This window comes from Fusarium solani (assembly GCF_023522795.1).
Source record: "Fusarium solani strain SB1 chromosome Unknown bctg00000011, whole genome shotgun sequence".
NCBI lineage: Eukaryota > Fungi > Ascomycota > Sordariomycetes > Hypocreales > Nectriaceae > Fusarium > Fusarium solani.
This window is the reverse complement of record NW_027072149.1, coordinates 1,590,650-1,612,591: the sequence shown is the minus strand read 5'-3', so window position 1 is coordinate 1,612,591 and position 21,942 is coordinate 1,590,650. Positions and strand designations below refer to the sequence as shown.

Genomic DNA, 21,942 nt, shown 5'->3' with positions numbered 1-21,942 from the left:
TATGAGTCTTTTACTATAGGTAGTAAAAAGACTTGAAAAAAAAAAGGCGACTATGTTAATATTAGGATGTGTATGACACTAAATCCTTTGATCCAAGGGGGAAGTTTCAAGCACTACCTCATCAACGTAGGTATACTAAGTATGGGTCTGTTTCCCTCCCCCAATCCCCATATCCTCCAGACCAATCAACTTCTCATCAACAGCATCTCTATTTTATCAAGGATTCGCATCCGAAACCTCGGCCTCAAGCGTCTTGCCTGCAACAATAGGCGCCTCGGCCGCCACCATGACCGCCACCGCCCGCGCCGTCTCATCAGTCGGGTTCTCCCAACTGTGCATCCCTGCCTGGACGACAGCAACGTCGCCCTCCTTCAGAGTTGACCTGGACCCATCATCGAGGTGAAGCACCAGCGTGCCCCGGTGCAGAAACAAATAGTCGACGGTCAGGCTGCGGTGCAGAGGCGTCTTGGTTCGAGGAGGGAAATCGACGGCGTTGAAGACTGTCCCTGGGGGAGATAGGCCCCAGTTGTGCAGGGCTTTGTCATTGTCTGAATCGACGCTAGCTGGATGCTTTGCTGTTGACCAGAGACTGGCGATGTTGATGCCGAAACCAGCTGGCTGTGGTGGGATGGCGTCCAGGCGGGTGACGATTGCCGTGCCGTCTGGGAGGTGGCCTGTGACGACGCGAGTGATGGGGGAAGAGTCCATCGTGATGAGTTGGGGGGAAGCAAGCAGACTGTGGTAGTTGAGAATGCTTAAAGAACGACGGGAGGATATCAACCCTATATAAGGATAATTAGGAATAACACATAGTGAGTGCTGACGCATTAATGTCCGATAACTCCGATCGTCTTGCAACCGTGCGGCTTCAGGTGGATTCACGGATTGCTTGCCGAGCGAAAGGTACGGAACTAGGCCCTGAAACTACTAATAGTTGGCCACTTGGTATACAAGATATAATTTGGCGCCTCAGTAAGACTCTTTTAAAGATCACGATATGGGTTAGGAATGGTGTTGATCAAGAGATCATCTGGGCAAGATAAATGCTCGTTCCTCTACTTCCACATTATTAACATTATTGCTCTACATCAACACAACTGCATTTTCATTCATTCTTGGTTGAATAATACATAGCAGAACCTCGGCAAACCTCCCTCAAAATCGACCATGGCCTCGTTGGCTTCAGACATTGGTCGCAGCTGAAGCCGCGGCCTGACGTTCCTGGCAACCGCCAGGTCCAGCATGTTGCGGATCTCTGCCGGAGATCCAATTCTCGAACCACACAGGTTCAATCCATTCTGCATCAAAGGGAAGATAGGAACTGGGACGGGATCTTCCGGGGCGCCGAGCAGCATGAAATTTCCTTCAGGGCGCAGGATGGAGAAGTAGTCGAGAATTGGCATCTGTAACAATTTACATGGGACGTATTTTCATCTCTCTATCTCTCTAGAGAATCTCATCGACAAAAAGCACCTTGGAGGACGAGACGGTGGAAAGGAGAATGTCAAAAGCCCGGCGGCGTGGCTCTGTCCAGGCCGCCCAATGGATGCCGCAGACGCCGACTCGAGCCCGTCAGGTATCTTGAAGACGAAGTGGAAGGCTGCCCTGTGATACAGGGTGTGACCCCGCATGGTAGTATCCCCGTTGCGGTGCACGCCAGCGAACGTGAAGGTTGCTCGGGGGCAGTAGTTCTCCTTACCTTGGAAGCACCACTCGCAGGGTCTGTCTCGGCCGAGGCAGGCGTCCGCCTGGGCTCCCACTCCGACACGGTCTCCTGGAAGAATGCCACAAGACACGTACAGCAATATGGACCTTCATTATCCTATCAGCACCAGACATACACTTTAACTCATAGCTAGCGAATGCACTGTTAAATACAAGAATATTTGGGTGTAAGTTTCGGCCCTCCTGTGTGGCAAGGACAGGCCCGAATACTACATGGCCAGCAAGCGCAAGTATGTTTCAAAGAATCTGCCAACACCTTAATCTCTGAGGCTCAATTTCACTAGGATGATTAGTACGTTATTTCCTGAAGCCAAATAGATGCCTCCCTTACGTTAGGCAACCAATGAAGTCCCTGCCAACTAACTGTGCTGGCCCCTTGGGTGGCCGCAATAGCAGTTTCCGCCTGGGTCACAGGCACTGGCGGGCGAGAATCCGCTACAGCCCATGCACTGGTTGCAACATCCCATGATTGGATGAAATATAGGACTTGGTGGTTTATCAAGATGAGTCGTATCTGGTGTCTCGTCGTGCCTGTGTCGTAGATAATGAAGATGAAGTGATGGGGAACGAACTTATGAGGCAGACGATGGGAGACCACCAGCTTAAATAGTTCTAAAGAGCTAACAGATTTCTACTGATAAGCACCAACCTGTGAGTAATTCTTGGAATTGATCATGCATTTCAGCTATTACACCATCCACTCCCAACGCAGAGCCTGCCAAGCTTGCAAGGGATGTTCGAGGCTGCTTATCTGTCCGTGACACACGTTGGTACAACAAAGCTAACTGGCCTAGCACTTTCCATGAGGGGATTTGGAACAGACCATATGATCAGCGTAATAGGCCAATCATTCACTTTCCATGGGTAACGTGGTAGATCAAGGCCATACTTCCCCTCCACAACCTTTTAGGTATGGCATCTGTTTATGGGCAGCGGCATCACGCCACACGTTCACTCCCAGTGAAGGGGGCTCCGGCCACGCGCCCTGACCCTTCTCATGCACATCGCTGACCTAAACGCCAGGAATGCTTGAAAATAGGGACGGAGTCAATCGTGGCTGGCAGCTGACAACTCGTAGAATAAGCCAAATGCCATCGTGGCCGAGAGTCTTGTCGTACTGCTATTACTTCACAGTGCAAGAGTTCCGAAAACTCTTGTAGACGAATGGTATATAGCATGATGTCCCAGTGCTGAGAATTAACCTTAGCCCGTGTAGCACTTCTACACCCTTCGATGTCCCCTCCTACATCACTCGCTACTGAATTTCGAGGCCATCCCCGAAGTGTGTCTTATGACCCCACCCTGTCTGACGCTTAATTTGATAGGGATCGACATCTTCACAGTCAGGCTGAGACAACAAGAGTTCATACCAGCTGCTGGTCCAAGATGTGGGCAGCTGTGACTCGTTATATTCCGTCGGCGTTGGCCGAGAATATGCAACCGTTTCTGTTTCAATCCATCCTCAATGCAGCTGAAGAGCCAGCTGAATTCCGATGAGGCATGATATGACTGCTCTTTCCACGACAAGGGGAAAGGAGACAACATGGACGGCCAATTAACGACGCAGATGAGATTGTCACGGCACAGCCTGATTCTAGAGATAAGACCTTATGACAAGATGCAGAATTGGAGTGGGGAGGTGTAGGGATGAGCGAAAATGTGAAGAAAAGCTCGACATCATCGAGGCCTATCACCGAGAGGGAGGCAAAGATGAAGATAGCCCGATATGGGCCACCGTACAACTGAGTTGTGATAGTGAGGACGCAATACCCAGGCTATCTCATCCTCCATGCATCAGATTATCTTCAAAGTGCGTAACTTCCACTCCCCAATGACCTCATGTTTATCAGGATATGTCACAAAGTAGCCAACCCGGCGATACACATCCTCTCCTACTACTTCCCTGGCCTTCTCAAGGATGATGCAATGCACCCTATCGTTCTTCCACTCCTTTGAAGAGGGTACCCAGTTGGTTGGTCTTCTCACCCACAAGACTAGATAGTCCCTCTGTTCGTCTCTGCCTAGAAACTTCTGATACTGGCTCTCCAAGCCAAACAGCGGTCGATCTGGGCCAACGCAGATCGTGGGGTCACTTTCAGAGGCACGGGGGATGTAGATATGAACGAGAACGCCAGTCCTGCCTCCCGCCATTTCATGGTCGTCAAATGTGACCCGGCCAACATGATCGTCGGACTCAATCTTCTTCCCGTGTATCCTGCGGAGCTTCTGAGTCAAGCCACGGAGGAGGAGATGTCCTTGCGTGACCTCGGCGAATGGGGCACGCTTATCTTTTGGCTCAGCCTCAGCCTTCAAGATCTCAACATCATTTGGATCTGAGGCCTTGTCGTTTAATTCCCTTCGGAAATAGATGGGTCCGTTTCTGGAAGCCCATGACCATGATGGTGCACGATATGGCTGCACGTACTCGAGGCTTTGCCCCTTCTCATAGGCGCCCCAAAGCAAACCCTGCCTGATATCTCCAGCCCACAGCCCTGCAAGGTAATCATATCCGATCAAAGGTTGTAAGCGTTGAGCCAATCCCGAAAAAGCAGGTAACTTATCGGTACTGAAGGTCAGTTTACGTCGTGAATAAGAGCTGACGGTGGCGTAGTAGTTCCAAAGAAGCTTTCTTCGCATTGCTCCTTGGAAGGGAATCTGAGACGTGCTAAAGTCTTGGAGCAGAAACTCGGCAAGCGTGTTGACTCCTGCGCCAGACTTTGGGAACAGGTTTGGTCCAGGGACTCCATTTGCAGCTTGAAACCCTTCTCCGCATTCCCAATAGACTTGCTTATTGCCGTAGTAGAGGACTCGTCGTGAAAGAACGGACTCTTGGAAACACCATCCACGACTAGTCAGCGGTGCGTTGTCAAACAAATCCCGAAGGTCTTCGTCCTCATCCTTCATGTAGGTCTGAAGAGTAAGAGCCGAACCACCAGGCCCAACAATGCATGCCGCATTAGCAGAGTTTGACTGTTGCTTCGCTGTCCGGAGGATTCCATGGGAGCTGCCAGGAGAACAAAGGGCGGCAATTGTTGCAGCGGCGTTCTCGTACACGGCCGCCATCTTGGTTGACTCGATCGTCCAGTCATCGCTCGAATCTTGCATGATGCAAAGAGAGTCGATCCAGATGTACCTAATTCCCAGATGCCTCGTGATGTTGATGGCGTCTTTGAAGTTGAGCGGAAGTTGATCGTACGGAAGGGCTTGACAGAAGTCCTTGATGTTCGTCGTCTGCAGGACAGTGGCGATTGGACCTCCCCAACAATGACTGAGTGCGATATAGTCTCCCTCTGTACCCTGTGATATATACAGCTTCGTTTTGTCGTTCCTGCTGCCAACGTCAATGACCCTCGTTGGTAATGGGAGGTCACCCTTGTGAGCCCCGCATGAACTCCCATGCTCATTACAGCACTTTGATATCCAGCCTTGTGCTGTAGCGATATTCGACTTGGAATCGAGGATTGGGTCTGTCTCTTTGCGGCCAATCACGTAATTGCCGCAGTAGACCGAATTTCCTGGACAATTTTAGAGATTAAGAAAGTTTCGATAGAGAGAAGCTGAGGGGAGGAAGACTCTGCACGGTATTGGCAGCCTAGACGCACCTTGAGACGTGATAAGTAACTCTGCCGGGTGCAGATCTGGTTGCATGATCTCGTAGTCATCACCCCCATCTGACAAGGGATCATCAACTTCTTTAGGTGGGCCAACTTGGACAAGAAGCACTTCCAACATCTTGACATCTGATAAGGGACTTTTCCAGGCGACGTGCATCGTGTTGATGCTTATCCGAATAGCAGTATCGTAGAAATCTGCCAGACACCGGGCGGTCGCCAGAACAGTGGAATCCTGAGATCGATCGAATCCTTCGAGCTCGAATTCAAAATGAGCATTGTCGGTAGTCAACCCCAGGGCTTGGACGATGAGTTGACACAGGTCGCAACCTTGCTCAGCAGAAGCATCGAGAGCAGCGATGGAAGGTTGGTGTTTGTAGTAGGCATTGTGAGGAACGACCATGGCCCCAAACTCAACCTCTGCCAATTCAACGAGGCGCTCTATGGAGAGCTCTTTACAGAATTTGCAACGCATGCTGGGCGGGGAATCGAAGGTTCGATGTGGATGAGGCAAAAACAGCCAAGAGAAATCAGGCCGCGATCTCACGGGTCGAATGTTCACGTGATATCATGCAGTGCAGTGGAGGACACCAATGACCAGTATTTCCAGGGGTCTTTGGACTTTTAGTTGATCCATTGAGACCATATATTTCGTAGTGGTGATTAGAGACGTGGTCGCGGTCTTACGTAGAGGTAGATACCACGCCTCCAAATCTGAGATAACTGTCTAATAAACATAGAAATTTGTAACCTCGGGATGATTCCTACGCATCTTCTTGTTCTGCCTTTGAAGCGTTATCCTCATGGCCCATGCAATGACAATGACACCAATCGAAAAGGCAATGCTGGCCATCCATGCCTTCAGATATCGAGGACCATCTGACTTGGGCCAGATATAAGGCGTGTAGACGCTAGCCACATTGCCAAAGGTGTTACAAATGGCGAGGGCCACTGACTTCTTCTCGTTTGTCTGGCCCAAAGTCGCGCTAATCCAAGCGAGGAGAAGATTGTTGATACCAAAACTGAAGCCAACAAAGAGGAAAATGCCAAACATTCGCGCACCGAGGTTGTAGGTCGCGGCAGGGATAATGAAGCCAGCCATGACGATGCACTTGCAGATAGTTATATGCCAGGTCCGTTCGTTCCAACGACCCGAGGTCCAGGCGATGACAATTCCAACCGTGGCTGCGAGAAGATATGGCGGACATGTTAGGACCAGAGTGATAGTTCGGCTGTACCCCAGAGTTTCCATGACAGTTGGGAGGAAGTTCTGGAATCCAACTGAAGACAGATGCAAGTTGTACATAAGACACATTGCCCAGGTTCTCCAGTCAACAACGGCTTCACGTAGGCCTGTCCAAACACTGGTTCCCTCCCGTGCGTCTGTCGTGTCGGTGAAGATTCGATTATGGGCCAGTTGTCTCTGTTCTGGGGATAGCCATCGGGTCGTCAAGGGGTGATCTGGCAGAAAGGCAAAGGCCAGCAACGCGGTAACAATTGATAGAGCTCCTTGAATGATGAAGAGCCTAATGAGGCTATTAGTCGGATGTCGGAGCAATCGGGATCAGCTACATACCATTGCCAACCGGCGAGACCCTTCACTTGGTCGAGACCCGCAAAGATGCCTGCTGCAATGAGGCCAGAGAAAGAGCTGGCAAACATGTTGCCAGTATAAAATACTGCGAGCCGCACGGCAATCTCCTTTCGCGTGTAGAACATGCTTATCACGTAAAGGGCGCCGGGATAGAACTAATCGTGGTTAGTTATCACCTGTTGAGTGATTCGAGCCACTCACAGGAGCCTCAGTGACGCCCAGAAAGAAGCGTAGGACGACCATGCTGCTGTAGTCCTTGGCCAGGAAGGTCAGAAGACTGACGATGGACCAGGCCAGACAGAACCCGGCCATGTACCAAGAAGGCTTGACTCTGTTGATCACCATATTGCTAGGGATCTGTCCTGCTCTAAGTGGCAAAGTTAGTTAGCACGCATAATAAGCCAAGTTCGCTGCCTGGGGACATACATGTATCCAACAAACAAGATGGACACGCAGGTGTTGTATTGAGTGCCCTTCAGGCCGAGGTCCTCTTCGAGGTTGTTCAGCCTGGCATTGACCAGAGCATTGCGATCGAGGTAGTTAAAGAGATACATGAACCATAAAATTGGCTTTGAAATAAAATGTCAGCAAGTCATCTTGGAGAAAGATGCGGATAGTTGGCGCTCACGATGATGTAACGGTCAAGCTTCTTGACGAGAGCTATTTCCCGAGGGTCCGTTTTAGAGTGTGCACCAAACTCGTCCACTTTGTCCATCCGGGGGAACTTGGCAAATAGTCCATCATCTTGGGCTGTTTCGATGCGTTCAATCTGATTATCCAGTGCGACTTCATCTTGCCCTGTCTTTGCGCCGGCTGGACCAGCTGTATTGGGAGGCGAGGTAGACATGATCGGAGCCCGAAGCTGAAAAGAAGCTGAAAAGAGATGGTTTGCTTTAGATCAAATGAGCATAAACACCCATAACGGCGGTCAACACGTTATAAGTGCCGATGAATGGGCCTCGGTTGTCCTCTTGCAGGGTTCCCCAGAGGCATCAAAATGCGGGGGACGAATAGATTAAAAACAAGGTTCACGAAGGATGATGTCGTTCCTGCACAGGAAAGCTCTGCTATTGGCGCTCTTATAGATAAAGTCGATGATCTTTCTCGGAAAAGCAGCTCGCAACAGCTGATCGTCGCATCCCCTACCGCAACACGACCATACCCCGCGTCGATTTCCATGGTGGTATCGGAAAAGGTCAACAGTGCTGCTTGGCGAGTGGCCATTTTCCACGTTATTGAGGGGAAGTCGCATGATAGATAAGGGGGTTTGATTAGAAATAAAAGATCGCAGAGGGGAGAAGACCCAGGTTGCCTGCCAGATGCCAGCTGTCAGCGATGTGGCTTGGGCTCGGTCCGGCCACCAGAGCTGTCTATCACAATTAGCCAGGAATATGGTAATCTCATAGCAAGGCACCCATCAGCTTCATCATAGCAATGTAGTAGAGAAAGATTTCAAGGCACTGTGTCGCCTGGACTCCTCTTCAAAATAGGTCCATTGACTATTCAAGAGCCAGGTTCATTACCAATGAGGTGTGCTCTTCAGCTGTACCTCCTCCTTAGACACGTTATCCATAGCTACCCCATTGTTGAGAGGCCATGAAACAAACAAATATTAGAATCCCAAGCCAAATGATAGCAATACTGCAACAAGGCGGAGAATGTGACTGCGCTCAAGGCAGCACAGCTTCGATGCGCAAACCCACAAAAGAAGACTGGCGGAGGTCCGACTCAAACGGCTGAATGGCTTTGAGGTGTTTTCCCTCACACACCTTGACGGCTCCGGGTGAGGGCCGAGACAATTCCTTCGTCAAACGGATGCTACCTCATCGCCTGACAAGCGCCGTCAGTCAGAGCGGGAGAATGAAGCTACAGAAATAGGACTAACAAACACGAAGAGAGTATTGAGGGATGAAATGCATATGCGCTATGACCTTTGAGCTTTGACAAAGTAGTTACCCACCTTCTGTATTTGGCTACGGTATTAGGAGGTCTGCTTGTGAATGGCTTCAAATTGGCGACGAACCTTTGACGTGATTGGAAGAGTCGCATCAATCTCCTAAAAGGATTGGCCACATCAGCGCGGCTAGTTATTAATCCATGACCAGGGCACTCTTCACATGAAAATAGGTAAGCAGCCACTGGCAACCCCTCCAAAGACCAATGTCAAATCACGTCTTGTGACATTCCTCGATAAATACCTAGCAAAGTCGGTATGACGTGTTCGCAAAGCTTCTTCTTTCAACGCACTCGAACTCACTGATCCACAATATCTCGTCGAGCTTGTTATCTATTTTATCTTATCACGCCTCGATCGTCCCCGCATTGCGATATCCAGAATGGCGCACGTCACTCCCGAGGTTGCTTTAGCCATCACACGCCAAAAGGCGCGCTACGGCAGATACGCCGACACGAAACAGTGGGACAAGTTTGCCCAGGACATCGCCCTCCCCGATGCCCGTTTCAGCTTCTACGACACCGAGGGAAAGCTTCTCGTTGCGGGCCCGCAGTCATTGGCTTTCGATTCTGCCAAGGGATGTGCCGCCTTCTTCCGCAAGTTCTTTTCGCAGTTCCAAACCCAGCATAATTTCGGCCCCGGAGACTTTGAGCAGGTTGGGCCTGACGAGGTTAAAGCCGTTTTCGGCATAGAGGATCAAATCATGTCCAAGTATTTGGGTGCCTGGGTTGAGATCAGAGGAGGCGGCTTCTACCACGAGACCTGGAAGCTTGTCGATGGGGAGTGGTACCTTCAGGATCTGAGGCTGGAGCGTACCTATCAGAAGGAGACTGTTCTCGTCAAGATTGGATTGGCCGTTGCAGGCTTGCTTGGAATTTCTCTCTAAAGGTGCTGAAATGGGTAGCAAGGTATGGGGAAACCATCAGATGTGGATGCTGTTGGCCAGAATGAAGTATCAAGATTGGTGTGATTGGCATCAGCAGAGATACCCTAGCGTGCAATATGCAAGCAAGCACTTTCAGGAACATTATATGAAATCAGTCCCGAATAGGCATTTGCTGCCAGAATAGCAGATTATTTAAACCCCAGAAGCCTCCCTGCAAGTGTCGAGGGTTCATCTCCAATCTCTCACACTCTCGTGTCCCTACTCTGCATACCTAGGCTAGCTCAAAGCCTGGCCGTGTGCAAGCGACAACATACAAGATCTTGTTGTTTGTACTTGGGACATGTAAGGAGGTTCTTTTCGTGAAAATATCTATCACTAAGGTGTCATAGCACAGAGCAATGTGTTCCACGCGAAATGACAGGCCTTCAAGACAGAAGGACTCCTTTGACCAGCAGCCTAAGGTTTCGGTGTCGAGCCCCGGCGTTCAAGTGGAAGAAAATACCGTGAACAATTACCAAATCATGCGACAAATACTCAGTGAATCGCTACACTCTGTTGTCGCATTCGCGACTGTGGGCGTGGGACGTGGGACAGCTCGTTGAGGCGGTGAATTTCATGTAGGGTAGCTATCTCTGCGTGTGTTTCCCCCAACACCAGCACCCAACCAAGAGACTGTCGCGCGTCTTATCTCTCACGTGAGCTTCATAGCTGCATTCTCCTTCATTACTCGTGTCAATGAGAGCAGTCGGTGCAGGGGAAAATGCGAAGTTTTGCCCACATTGGGAAATGCCTCGCGAGCGCGAGACGCGCATCTTACCAAGTGGGGAAATAGTTGCCTTGACTGCCGCTTCTGGCAGTTAAGCGACATGCCTGTTCCGACCCGGTTCCGAGTGCATTTGCACCCACAGCTGTTTAGTCGTGTTACCGCTGTAAGATTTCCGCTCTGTTCCGAGCCACATTCGCACTTGAAGCTAGCCCAACCTGGAGTATCCATCCGGCAGAAGATTGTTGCTCACAGTACAAAAGAACAGGCGAGATGTGCTGGAAAGATCGGAAAGGGCCCCATGCAAGCCTATGATAATTATCTACAGCCCAATGTCTCGGCTCATGAGGCAACCGGGATTCACGGAGACTGAAGCTGAGATTATAACTGCTTTGAGAAACCTGGGGGAATACGTGCGCAAGTCCCTTATCGGGCAAGACCTCACGCAGTAGCCAAAATGGGCACCACCCTTGAAACCGCCCTAACAACGGTTAAGACGGGATCCTCCCCCAATAACCATCTCAACCTTTTCCAATTACCAACCTCGACGTCTTCCCCGCGATTTTTCTTTATGGGTTGAGTAGAGAGACATGGGACATTCTTTCAACAAGACGAGTATTGGCTGAGCGAATTGCTAGCTTTCACGATGACAGAGACAAGGTACAACGGGCTTTACTCCTTATCAGCGTCCCCTCAGCATCTAACACCTTCAAGCACAGAGCCACCAGCCCCCGGGCAAACGACTTCTCTAGTGACTCCGCAAAATGCAGAAATAATAGAGTCAACGCCTGCCCCTCCTGAGAAGAAGCCTGCTGGGCTCAAGGCACCTGTGGCTATCAAGAAACTGGATGGCTTCATCTCGCACCTGAACCGCCTTATTCACACCCGCGACGGCCATGACTCTGTCATCCTATTCGCGGCATACGTAACACAGTTGGCGGCAGCGACACTCGAGACTTCAGGCAACGCTAATCTACAAAAATGGGCGAACAAAGTTGTGGCGTTGGTCCCGAAAGCGCTGGCATCGAGGGCTTCATCGTGCCCGCTGGGATCCAAGTTATTCTCGCTCCTTTCCGCGGCACCGAGACTCCAGCTGCGACTTGCAGAGCGGCTTAGGGCACTCGTGGATATGCTTGACGACTGGAGCGTCATGAGTCGCTTGTGGGGTCTGTTGACCATGTGGATGCTCACAAAGGAATTCATCACTACCCCGAATACCGACGACAAAGAACCTCGAGTACGAAAAGTGAAGACGGCCATTTCAGCCACCCAGATCGTGTCTCTTATCGGATTCTTCATTCTGGAAAATGTCGCTTGGCTGTCGAGGCGCAAGGTGCTCTCATGGTCGGATAAGTCGCAGCCCAAGCTCATTCTTTGGTGTGTGCGCTCATGGGGCGTCTACGTCTTTGCCGAGCTGGGACGGCTGTTGTTCGAGCGTGTTCGCAAGAGACAAAACGAAGCCGGCCAAGAAGATGCAGAAGCGCGGACGCAGTGGAATAAGCAATTTGTTGAGAACCTGGCATGGGCACCTTTGACTGTTCACTGGACGACGCCTGGGGGCTTGCTGCCAGAGTCTGTTGCTGCCCTCCTGGCGTCCTATGCCCAATTTATATCAGTTCAGGGATTGTGGAAGGAGACTGCTGAGACTGCCTGAGAGCTATACTATGTATGGACCTACCTGTATCTATGAATAACTATTAATCACTCTGGTTGGGATTGGATATTCGAAGCGAATCCTCTCACGCAACCAATTCAAATCTACAACGTGCACACCCACGCCTCGGCTGACCTCTGCCCTCTGCCAACCTAGAGAAGCCACTTTCAATCTACATTCCGGACATGACCAATCACGTTTTGCTACGTGTAATGTCTAGGAATTATGGTGTCTACCATCATAGACGCTCGTCCTACTTCTAGCAGAGCGATAAAAACGACCCGATCAAACAATGACGCACCCTTTCAAAAAAGAATCCAGCAAGTGTTGATGCCTTCATCATGTCGGCATCCTCCGCTATTGAAATGCCGGTGACCTTTCACTACAAGCCTCTAGATACCGGAAAATCTGAAATTCGAGTGCTCAAGCTTCCCGCAAACAGCTCGGAGAACTTCGAGTTGATCACAGTCTCACTCGATGACGATCTAGAGTATGCGGCGCTTTCATACCTCTGGGGCGACCCTCAAGATCAAGAGATCATCACTGTACAAGGCCACGAGGTCAGGGCTACCAAGAATCTCGCTGTAGCCCTCTCTCGCCTCCGCCGGGGCGAGTCTTCATTAGGGACTGACAGGGTGTGGGCCGATGCCATATGCATCGATCAAACACACCTCGCCGAGCGCTCTGAACAGGTCCAACTGATGCGTCGCATCTACTCGTCAGCTCTGGTGGTCTACTCGTGGGTTGGGCCAACCGACTATACCCTGGCATTTGAAGCCTTAATGGCACTCGCGCGTATAATAAAGGAGAACCTCAAAGACTATGCCAATAGCGAAACCTGGGCTGAAACTTTGTCTGGTAGAGTGGTAGTTCGGCTTGACTGGCTACGACAGCATCGCAACCTTTGCGACCCCAAGGATGAACCAGAGTCACCGCACAGAGGCAACCCATGGCAAGCAATTGCATCTCTGGTATTAGAAAGATACTGGAAACGGGTTTGGGTTTTCCAAGAGGTAGCCCTTGCTCATCGGCTACTCTTGCTGAGCTCAGGAGACACAACATTGGGCTGGGAGGATGTTCGTCTGGTGACGGTCAGCATCAGTCGGCTCACATTCGAAGGCAATATAATGGGCCAGAGGTTACCAGACTTTATATCTCATCAAGCCTGGAGATTGATCGAAGAGGTTAATCGCAAGAATGTGTTCAAGCTCGTGGAGATCGGAAAGCGCAGAATGAAGCTTCCATCGCAAGAACTGGGAAACTACACTGGCTGGATGACATCTAGCTTTGCCAGCCATCTGGAGGCGACTGATCCAAGGGACTACATCTATGGCCTTCTCGGAGTCACCAGGATCCCGATATCACCCGACTACAGACCTGAGAAACCGCTGTCAGAGTTGTTTGTCGAATACGTTGCGGGATGGTTGAATGCCACTCGCGGGGAGACCGTGGATATTTTTGGGCCACTGTCGTTTTTGTCAATTGCTGGAATCGGGCTCTTTAGCCCTTCTGATACTCTTCCATCTTGGGTTCCCAACTACCCAGAGAATGCCCGCCGCAATCACCCAGTAGGGTTTATGTCAGACTCCATTGATGACATCCCGAAGAATCACAACAAGAAGCCTTACGTTTTCAAAGATACTCAAAGTCTTTTTGTCTGGGGAAGCAATATGGGACCCATCAACACAATCTCAGAAGAATTAGACTGCAATCACCCCCGAGACTTTTGCTCATTCCTCAAGTCGTTTCTTTCACGCCATGCACATTACGTGTCTGGTGTCGCCTCTTTGCAGGCCATTTGTCAACTTCTCCTCACAGAGAAGAAATCAAAGCCCGTTACTACACAGACGGTTCTGCTTGCCCTTGGTATTGCTTCTCTCGTCCTCGATTTCGAGAAGGTTGATCAGGAAACCGCAAAAGAGCCTCCTTGGCATCACGAATGGGGGACTAGGCTTTATGAGTTCGTTTTTCCGGGTAGTGATATGCAAGAGCTCGGTTTCACCCGCACCCCGCAAGAAGAAATCTTGTCATGGTGTAAGGATAAGCGCAGCCAAATCCTATCAGCCCTCGATCAGGAACTGCGGAAGTGCAATTGTTTTGAGTCCGAGAGTGGCTATCTCGGCAGGGCACCTTTGGGGGCGAAGAGAGGAGACATTCTTTGTCTTCTTGATGGTTATGACCTTCCTGTGTTGTTGCGGGAGACTAAGGAGGGTCATCACGTTTTCGTGGGCACAGTAACTGTACTGGATCTAGACATTCACAGCCTCCTCCGCAATATGGGGTCCAAGGCCCAATGGCTTGAGCTCAGGTAGAGAGACATTGCCAAGAGAGAGGGAAACGTCGCTCAAGGCCCCTTCGGTTCAGTTACCGAGACTCTTCCCCTGCAATGCTGGGGCTTGGGTAAGACGTCAGGGGAACAACCGTGGGACGGTGATGCCGTTGAATATGAGATAGCAAGCACAAGTAATTAAAGTCTGCAGCCATGGAGGAGGATCCACTCAGCCTAAGCAGTATGGGTGAACGCACTGAAATTTCATGTTGCGATGTTTTAGCGCAGGGGACTAACGGATTGAGGCTGATGATGATTCACTCAATCAGGCAGGCGCCTTAACATTTCCAGTTCTTCATGGCAATACTTTGACAGTGAGTGACCTTGGTGTAATCTCTCAGTGAAACGATGGAGCCGCGCTAAATAAAAAGCAAGGCGCCTTTGACCTCCAACCGAGACTTATTAATTCCAGGGCTAATCCACAGAGAGACGGCGCTAAAGACGGTGAGATGCAACGCTGGAGTTTCGGATTCAACGTAATTCACTCAACCCTTCACTCTTCTCCTCTGGAAACTCACCATGTTCATATACAAGCCCATCAGCGAAGCCAACAAAGAATTCAGACTCATACGAATTGCTTGCGACCCTGAGGCCGAGGTCATCAATCTTGAGCTTTGTCATGCCTCGGCCAACGATCAAGTCCCCTACCATGCGGTGTCGTATGTCTGGGGCGACCCCAAGGACACGGCTCGAGTCAGCGTCGACGGCGAAGAGTTCATTGTCTCCGAAAACCTCCTTTCGCTTTTGCGACAGCTTTTACGGGCGGGAGTCACCTCTTGGCTTTGGACTGACTCGATCTGCATCAACCAGACTGACCTGGAGGAGAAGACGTGGCAGGTGAACGCCATGGACCAGATTTACGGCAATGCAAAGCTGGTATATCTATGGCTTGGCCCTGGAACTCCACGAACCGACAAAGCGATGAAGCTGTTGTGCGAATACGGGCGCGAGTTGGTTGATGAACTGGGGCCCACGGATGACTGGGACATGGACGAAGTGAACCCCCAGCTCTACGAAGCATTATCGACTAAGAAGAAGCCCCGGTCCAACGCCCATCCCGTGGCAAAGTTTCTATACAAGATGTATAAAGAGCCTGGACTTCATCGCCGCGATGACGTGCGGCCGTTGAGCAAGTACCCACTGATGGATGGCCTCCGAAACCTCCTCGAAAGACCGTTTTGGCGTCGCGTATGGATCGTTCAAGAAGTCACATTGGCCCAAGATGCACTCCTTCTCTGCGGTGATGAGTCAATGCCCATCCAATACTTCATCGAGGCTATAGATGTAATCCGGGAATGGACCGAGATATTCAACGAACTATTCAACTTTTCCTTCTTATGGGGTCTTGGCCAAGCCTTCTTTACCACCTCGACACTGATCCTCCGGAAACTCCGAATGGCTGGCCGAGAACCAAGCCTTGTTCATGTGCTTCTCGGTATCGGCACCCTTACCAGACCCCGATATCTTGCCTCGGAGCCCCGGGACCTCGTTTTTGGATTACTCAGTGTCGTCAGAGAACGTGATTCTTTCGGGCTGCACGCAGATTATACCGAACCGGTCGGTACTGTTTTCGCCAGAGCAACCAAGGCGTTTATCGACTGGTGGCGCCCAAAAGGAGATGGTGACGATAGTGACTGGGAAGACCTGCCAGCTTTGGACGATTTGCGCCCAACTAATACGCCTGGAATGCCCTCATGGACACCTGATTACGAAACTATTGGAAAGGACGGGTTCGATATACATACCATCAAATACAGTTGCTTTGCATCTGCCAGCAAAGGAGCACCAAATCCCCAACTAATAACATCGCCGGATGAAGATCCCATGGTCCTCCGCCGACTCGGATGCGTGGTTGACACCGTCACCCAAGTAATGCCTCCTCTGCCGGATGTCTCGTGGGTAGATGAGACTGACGACGCAAAGGAAGTAGCTAGGGCCTTTGCTATGATTGGACATCCCGTGATTGACTTTATGGGCCTTGGCCCTGAGTCGACGCCTGAAGAAGATTACATCTGGAAGACGGTGATGCTTAGCTTTCAAGATCTATTTGATGAGGATGAAGGGCGACCAGATGACAAAGATATACCCACAGAAATGTGGCAAGTCATCCGAGCGTTATTCCGCGGCGAGAAAATAGATCCAAAGAAAGCAGAAGCTGTCCTAGAATTTCTTGGCGATTCAGACGACCAAGATGAGTGGGAAGACGTGGACTCTGAGGGTGAAACGTCGGGCGACGAGTCAGGCTCAGAAGATGACGATTCATCAGATTCAGATGAGGAAGACTCTGCTGCGGACAAACTAATCAACAACTTCTGGACTGCTCAGCCTTATTTGAAGGGGCGGACTCTGTTCAAGACGGCAGATGGGAGGCTTGGCATGGCACGCACAAATGTCAAGGAAGGCGATATTGTTACAGTCATTTGGTCGGTGCCGGCACCCATTGTTCTTCGGGCACAAGGAAGCCAATATCGGTTCCTTGGGGATGCTTATGTTGAGGGTATCATGAAGGGAGAGTTCCTCGATACGAAGCCCGAAGAAGTGGTATTGGAGCTCGTTTAAACGAGTTGGACAGACTATACCTCCAAGCTAAAAAATGCAGAAAAATAGCAAATCTCAGGATTCAACATGAAACTGATTATGCTCGGCGCCCATATGCGCAGGAGGAATGTGTCAACATGAATAGCACTCATCAAACTGGAACAACTCCGATATTCTCATCATCTCATGCCTCCCGGGGTTGTCTCGAAATGAGACTCAGGTATTTACAAAAGAAGGGATCCAGTGATCATGCGGTAGTCTCGGGCTTCTGGCTGTAAATGATGGTCCTAGAAAAGGCGTCAGGTTCATATATCTAGCGGGCTGTGAGGATTGACATACACTTCTCCGTAAGAGTGGACGGCGGGGTTCAAAAGTTCATTTCGCATCTCGACTAGGAACAGCTGGGCGTCGTCATACGTCCACTAGAACAGTCAGTCAAATGTCTAGATGAAGAGATGAGTGGCACTCACCCCGAGAAGTTCAGTGAGGCCACGAATAGAGAATCCCTCAAGAGCCTGCAGAAGGAACTGACGGTTCCAGGCGCCCCAAGTCTTAAGTCGCTTGTCCTTGGGCCATGGTCCGAGAGGCATCTTGAGCCTTCGCTCAACGAGGTTCTCAAAGCCAGCCTCGCGCTGGAAGTCTGCTGCCTTGTGGCCGTAGAAGAAGCCCTTGCCAGTGAGGGCACCGATCTTTTCGAAGACTTCCACCCACTTCTTAAGCGGGGAGTTGTCCTTGAGAGATCCGTCGTCGGACTTTGTAATGCCCCAGAGCTCGACGTGCTCTACCCAGCCGCCGGGCTTGAGGGCCCTGTAACGTAATCAGTCCCCCGCATTGTAACCAGAGGCAAGAGACCAAGAGGCTTACTTGAAGGCCTTCTTGTGCAGCTCGACCCAGTCTGGGATGCAGCCAGTCATGGCCCGGATGTGGACAAAGTCAAAGTTGTTGTCTGGAAATGTCCATTCTTGGTTGATATCGTCAACCTCGAATTTGCAGTTGGGAGGAACAAAGCCGGGCTGGATGGGCGAGAGATCCACACCAAGGACATCAGCCGAGGGATGTTCATCGGCGAACTCACTATACGGGCTATGAGCTAGTTATACGGCTGCTTGGTCTGATGGATAACTCACATGGCCCAGATTCCTGTACCACAACCTACATCGAGGACGCGCTACATATCATGTCAACGGGTGTCTCCTAGGGATGAACGGCGAATACCCACTTGAGGGTTCTCTCCAAGAGGGGCAGCGTAGAGGTTGCCGTCCAAGATGATACGATACATCTCGTGCCTGCATAATTAGATGCCGCTTACGTATGCGATGGAGTAGAAGCTCACATGAGATCCTCGGCTTCTTGTTGGCGCTCGTCATTAGGTCCCCTGTGATTGGTGAGTGATGCACAGGAACGACTCATGTGAAACCTCTAACCAGTATGCGCCGTCATTATAGGCGTGGTATCTGCGGCCATTCTCCCACTTGTAGTTGAGGATCGAGGTCCGCAGAGACTCGGTATCCGTCACGCGCGTGCTGCAGTTCATGTAAGGGTCCACAGATGGCTACACTAGATGTTCACAGGGAAACCTACGACCCTGAGTACGTAGAGTCGGCATCGTCGTCCTACTTGGGTGAGAAGGATTGGCTGGAGACAGAAGTGGAGGGCTGCATACCACTTCAATTGGGCCATTGTCTGACCGCTCGGTTGTCTCAGGAGCGTGGTCCGCGCCAGTCTCAGCCCCCTTGGCTGGGGAGGACGGCGACTTGGGCGAGGAAGCTTGTTTCGGCGACGACATGGCAAAGACACGGCCCAACAGCGTCGCTTCTAGGTGTCGAAAGAGGCAGCAGGTGAAGAGATTTGCCGTACGTGAGGGGAAAAGGGCGACCCAGAAGGAATCACTCCACAGCGCTGAATTGACATGTTTCACAGCCTTATTAAGCCCTGGTTAAGTGAATTAAGCAGACACAAACAAGGGCCCGTTGCATACGTGTGTGGAGACGGTCACTCAAGGGGCCAACAGTTATGAGGATAATGGGTGTTGGCTGCTACGCTGGCTGCATGACGTGGGAACCCGAGCCGAGATTTGGGGGGCTTTTTTTTCGCTTGCAACCGTGCACAAGAGCATAAATGACCTGTCAATATTTCATTATTGCACAAAAGAATGCAGTTTTCCGGTCGAGAGAAGAGGGAACAGCTTGGTAAGCCATTTGTTGACGAGATGATATGACAGGTTTGTTGTCTCTGCATCGTCGTCGTCTTGGAAGTTCTTGGCAAGTGTCACGATATTTCGAGACGAAACGGTTGTGCCCGCATGACGCTGAGCCGAGGCAACAAAGCATGTGCCCATACGAGCAAATGCCAGGGGATAATATCATCTCCATCCAAGCTTCATTCACAACAAACATATTCCTTCCAGCTCAATCTTTGATATGAAAGACGTCTGTCCGTGCATGTCAATCTCATCCCCGCGTATTTCCAGTCCAATTAAGCTCACGGTTAGGGCAGGCTAAATTAGACAGGGTTAGGCGGCCGTTAGCCAGCGGCTCTAGCTCAAACCATGATGGGGATCCTTGATAAGGAAATGGAGATCATTGTGTACTATGTATCTTTAATAATATTCAGAATCGCTTACAGGCTCTGCTAACATGCCATATACGCTCAAATCAATCATTGTAGACGGCCAATCCTTTGCATCGGCTCCTTGTCCATCGCTTGCTTCGCTTACCCTATCACACAAGATTTATCCACTCCAGCTCCCGGCCTTTATTCATAACTTGCCCATCCATGATACCATGCACATAAGCGTGTGTAATATAGTCATAAAATACCTCTTCTTCTTCTTTAGATGCTTCCTTCCGACGCAGGATGAACGGCATCTTGCCTCCCAACAAGACGCACACAACATCTCCAACCTTGACACCCGGGTTTGAAAGCCCAATCATGCCCGACTGTGTGATGATACCCTTTCTGTTATGAACAACCGAATTCGCCGGATCTTCAATAGAAGCCAAGAGGCTTTGAGCTAACGCCCCTGCATTTTCATCTGACTGAAATCTATGGTGACCGGGGTTTCCATCATCGGCAAGCGGCTTGAGGTCTCCAAGTAAGGCGCGGTGGGAGGCTTGCTCATATGTCCATTCCTGGCTGTTGAAGGTATCGGAGTAATATCTTGGATCTTGCCACTGACTGACAATCTCTATCAGCCTGTATCTATTTTGGAGAGTTCTCCCGACATGTGCATAGTCCAGTACGAGTCCTTGGAGACTTAGTTCTTTATTCGAGGCCATGGCCCTGATCAAAGGTCGAAGGGAGCTCGCTGCGGAGAATTGGTGGAAGAGTCGTATCCAGATAATCTCCGAGTGACGGCTACGGGCACCGCCGTTACACCAATCTGGAACCCATGTCGGTAGGGCAGGGCTTCGTTTCGTCTCGGGATTCTCAACAACGGGCTAAGGCTGTGACATTCATCGATCAAAGACCGGGTTGAGAGCCTATAGATGTCTTCGAAGGAGGATGAATAATCAGCGGTGATGCTGCTTTTTAGGCCGAGGAAGGCATTCACTCGGTCCCTCGGGTCGGATGCTTGCCTCGATCGGAAAAGGTTGAGAGCAAGCGGCATCAGGGTCGGTGTCTTAGAAGACCGCTTGATGTAATTGAGGCCACGAATTTGGGCATAGAGATCCTTGAAGGGACTAAAAGAGCCGCAGCAGCCTTTATGTCGATGCCTGTAACCGTTCTTTCATACCTGCGCAAGCATGGAGAACGGAAGCTCTAGGGTGCCACACATCAGCGTGGCTTCGGGTGGTATGACCGCCTCCTGCACCGTCTACACACGATACCACCAAGAAAGCTTGATGAGGGAAAGTATTGCGGCGACTCCTTGCCCTATGAGGTCTTGGCCCGGCTCTTCGTACTTGATGTCGTAGTGGTGATCGGCAGCCAAGACTTCGAGGAATGTGAAAGCCGCCATGACTATTTGCTCGGGATTAAGTTCTCGTTGGTTCTTGGCTTTTTGGACGCCAATCGGGAAGAATCAGAGTCCTCGGCAAAGTCGCCCAACCAGAGAACAGCTTGTGTTGTACGAGAGTAGGTGTCCCTCATTAGGTTGACCTGGTGTGATTTCTCGACGTAGTCAGCCTGATTGATGCACAGGGCATCGACCCAGAGGCGTCGCTCATTGTCGGGTAGCCGAAGCCTCTGGAGGGCATTGAATAAATTGACAAAATTGACAGTGACGTTGGTTATCCTCCCATCTACAGTGATTGACCGACAATCAAGAGGGTTGCCCCACGCATATGACAGAGCCTGGTAGGACGGGTCACATGCAAGAAATGCGGTTTCCAACGTGCAGCGGATAGGGCCTTGGCTGTCTCCCGAAAGCAGATGGAGTATCCGGATTTAGCGCTGATTCAGCTTTAGTTGGTGATACTGTGGAGGTGGCGGTGCCGGTCACAGAGGGAGATCCCACGTGTGCCCATTGAGAGTGTGTTCATTACTGATAGGGGATCCCGACGGGGTCACAGTTGGAGATGAGCTACTGGACGCCATTTGAGACACAATCATAAAGTTGAATGTGCAATCCGGCCGTCAAGAGGCGGAGAGGCGGGGAATATTGGGCTTGACCATGTGGAGTGGCTGTGCAAACTGAGGGTCTAAATCCGCCTCGTTGACTTTGTTTTGAGCTTTATCTTATGCCTGGACCAGTCACCGACAGGGTGGTTGGCATGTGTGTGCCTCACGAGGCAGAGTCTGGGGGCCGTAGTGTGAAGGAATGCCTGCCACACGGTGTGAGGGCGATCACTCTCCACATCCAATATTGATGGTGTGAGAAAGTGTTTTTCAGCTTTCCACTTCGGGACCTGCCCTGTCGCTCTCGCAGCAAAGTCACTCGCCATGA

General features: G+C 50.8%; 8 protein-coding genes across 8 annotated transcripts; 4 read left to right on the top strand and 4 right to left on the bottom strand.

Moving 5' to 3' along the window:
- Positions 1-216: 216 nt before the first annotated feature.
- Positions 217-1,403, bottom strand: MRS44_015602 (uncharacterized protein; the record flags this gene model as incomplete). Its single annotated transcript, XM_046282149.2, has 2 exons — positions 217-782; positions 1,151-1,403. The coding sequence occupies 2 exons, from the start codon at positions 1,401-1,403 to the stop codon at positions 217-219; spliced, it is 819 nt and encodes a 272-aa protein (XP_046130254.2).
- A 2,116-nt stretch (positions 1,404-3,519) lies between these two features.
- On the bottom strand, positions 3,520-7,777 carry MRS44_015601 (uncharacterized protein; the record flags this gene model as incomplete). The annotated part of the gene is made up of 8 exons (XM_046282150.2): positions 3,520-5,240; positions 5,328-5,777; positions 6,024-6,050; positions 6,105-6,862; positions 6,913-7,085; positions 7,132-7,297; positions 7,357-7,499; positions 7,559-7,777. The coding sequence occupies 8 exons, from the start codon at positions 7,775-7,777 to the stop codon at positions 3,520-3,522; spliced, it is 3,657 nt and encodes a 1,218-aa protein (XP_046130256.2).
- Positions 7,778-9,266: 1,489 nt separating this feature from the next.
- On the top strand, positions 9,267-9,770 carry MRS44_015600 (uncharacterized protein; the record flags this gene model as incomplete). The annotated part of the gene is made up of 1 exon (XM_046276802.2): positions 9,267-9,770. One exon carries the CDS (start codon positions 9,267-9,269, stop codon positions 9,768-9,770), a length of 504 nt encoding a protein of 167 aa, XP_046130257.1.
- Positions 9,771-11,179: 1,409 nt separating this feature from the next.
- Positions 11,180-12,187, top strand: MRS44_015599 (uncharacterized protein; the record flags this gene model as incomplete). Its single annotated transcript, XM_065619273.1, has 1 exon — positions 11,180-12,187. One exon carries the CDS (start codon positions 11,180-11,182, stop codon positions 12,185-12,187), a length of 1,008 nt encoding a protein of 335 aa, XP_065475345.1.
- Positions 12,188-12,528: 341 nt separating this feature from the next.
- MRS44_015598 (uncharacterized protein) lies at positions 12,529-14,499 on the top strand (the record flags this gene model as incomplete). Its single annotated transcript, XM_065619272.1, has 1 exon — positions 12,529-14,499. The coding sequence occupies one exon, from the start codon at positions 12,529-12,531 to the stop codon at positions 14,497-14,499; it is 1,971 nt and encodes a 656-aa protein (XP_065475344.1).
- A 536-nt stretch (positions 14,500-15,035) lies between these two features.
- MRS44_015597 (uncharacterized protein) lies at positions 15,036-17,075 on the top strand (the record flags this gene model as incomplete). The annotated part of the gene is made up of 1 exon (XM_046279573.2): positions 15,036-17,075. The coding sequence occupies one exon, from the start codon at positions 15,036-15,038 to the stop codon at positions 17,073-17,075; it is 2,040 nt and encodes a 679-aa protein (XP_046130260.2).
- A 226-nt stretch (positions 17,076-17,301) lies between these two features.
- MRS44_015596 (uncharacterized protein) lies at positions 17,302-18,840 on the bottom strand (the record flags this gene model as incomplete). The annotated part of the gene is made up of 9 exons (XM_065619271.1): positions 17,302-17,341; positions 17,394-17,476; positions 17,525-17,861; positions 17,919-18,137; positions 18,182-18,222; positions 18,274-18,340; positions 18,388-18,429; positions 18,479-18,606; positions 18,718-18,840. The coding sequence occupies 9 exons, from the start codon at positions 18,838-18,840 to the stop codon at positions 17,302-17,304; spliced, it is 1,080 nt and encodes a 359-aa protein (XP_065475343.1).
- A 934-nt stretch (positions 18,841-19,774) lies between these two features.
- MRS44_015595 (uncharacterized protein) lies at positions 19,775-21,015 on the bottom strand (the record flags this gene model as incomplete). The annotated part of the gene is made up of 3 exons (XM_065619270.1): positions 19,775-20,494; positions 20,608-20,737; positions 20,885-21,015. The coding sequence occupies 3 exons, from the start codon at positions 21,013-21,015 to the stop codon at positions 19,775-19,777; spliced, it is 981 nt and encodes a 326-aa protein (XP_065475342.1).
- Positions 21,016-21,942: the final 927 nt, after the last annotated feature.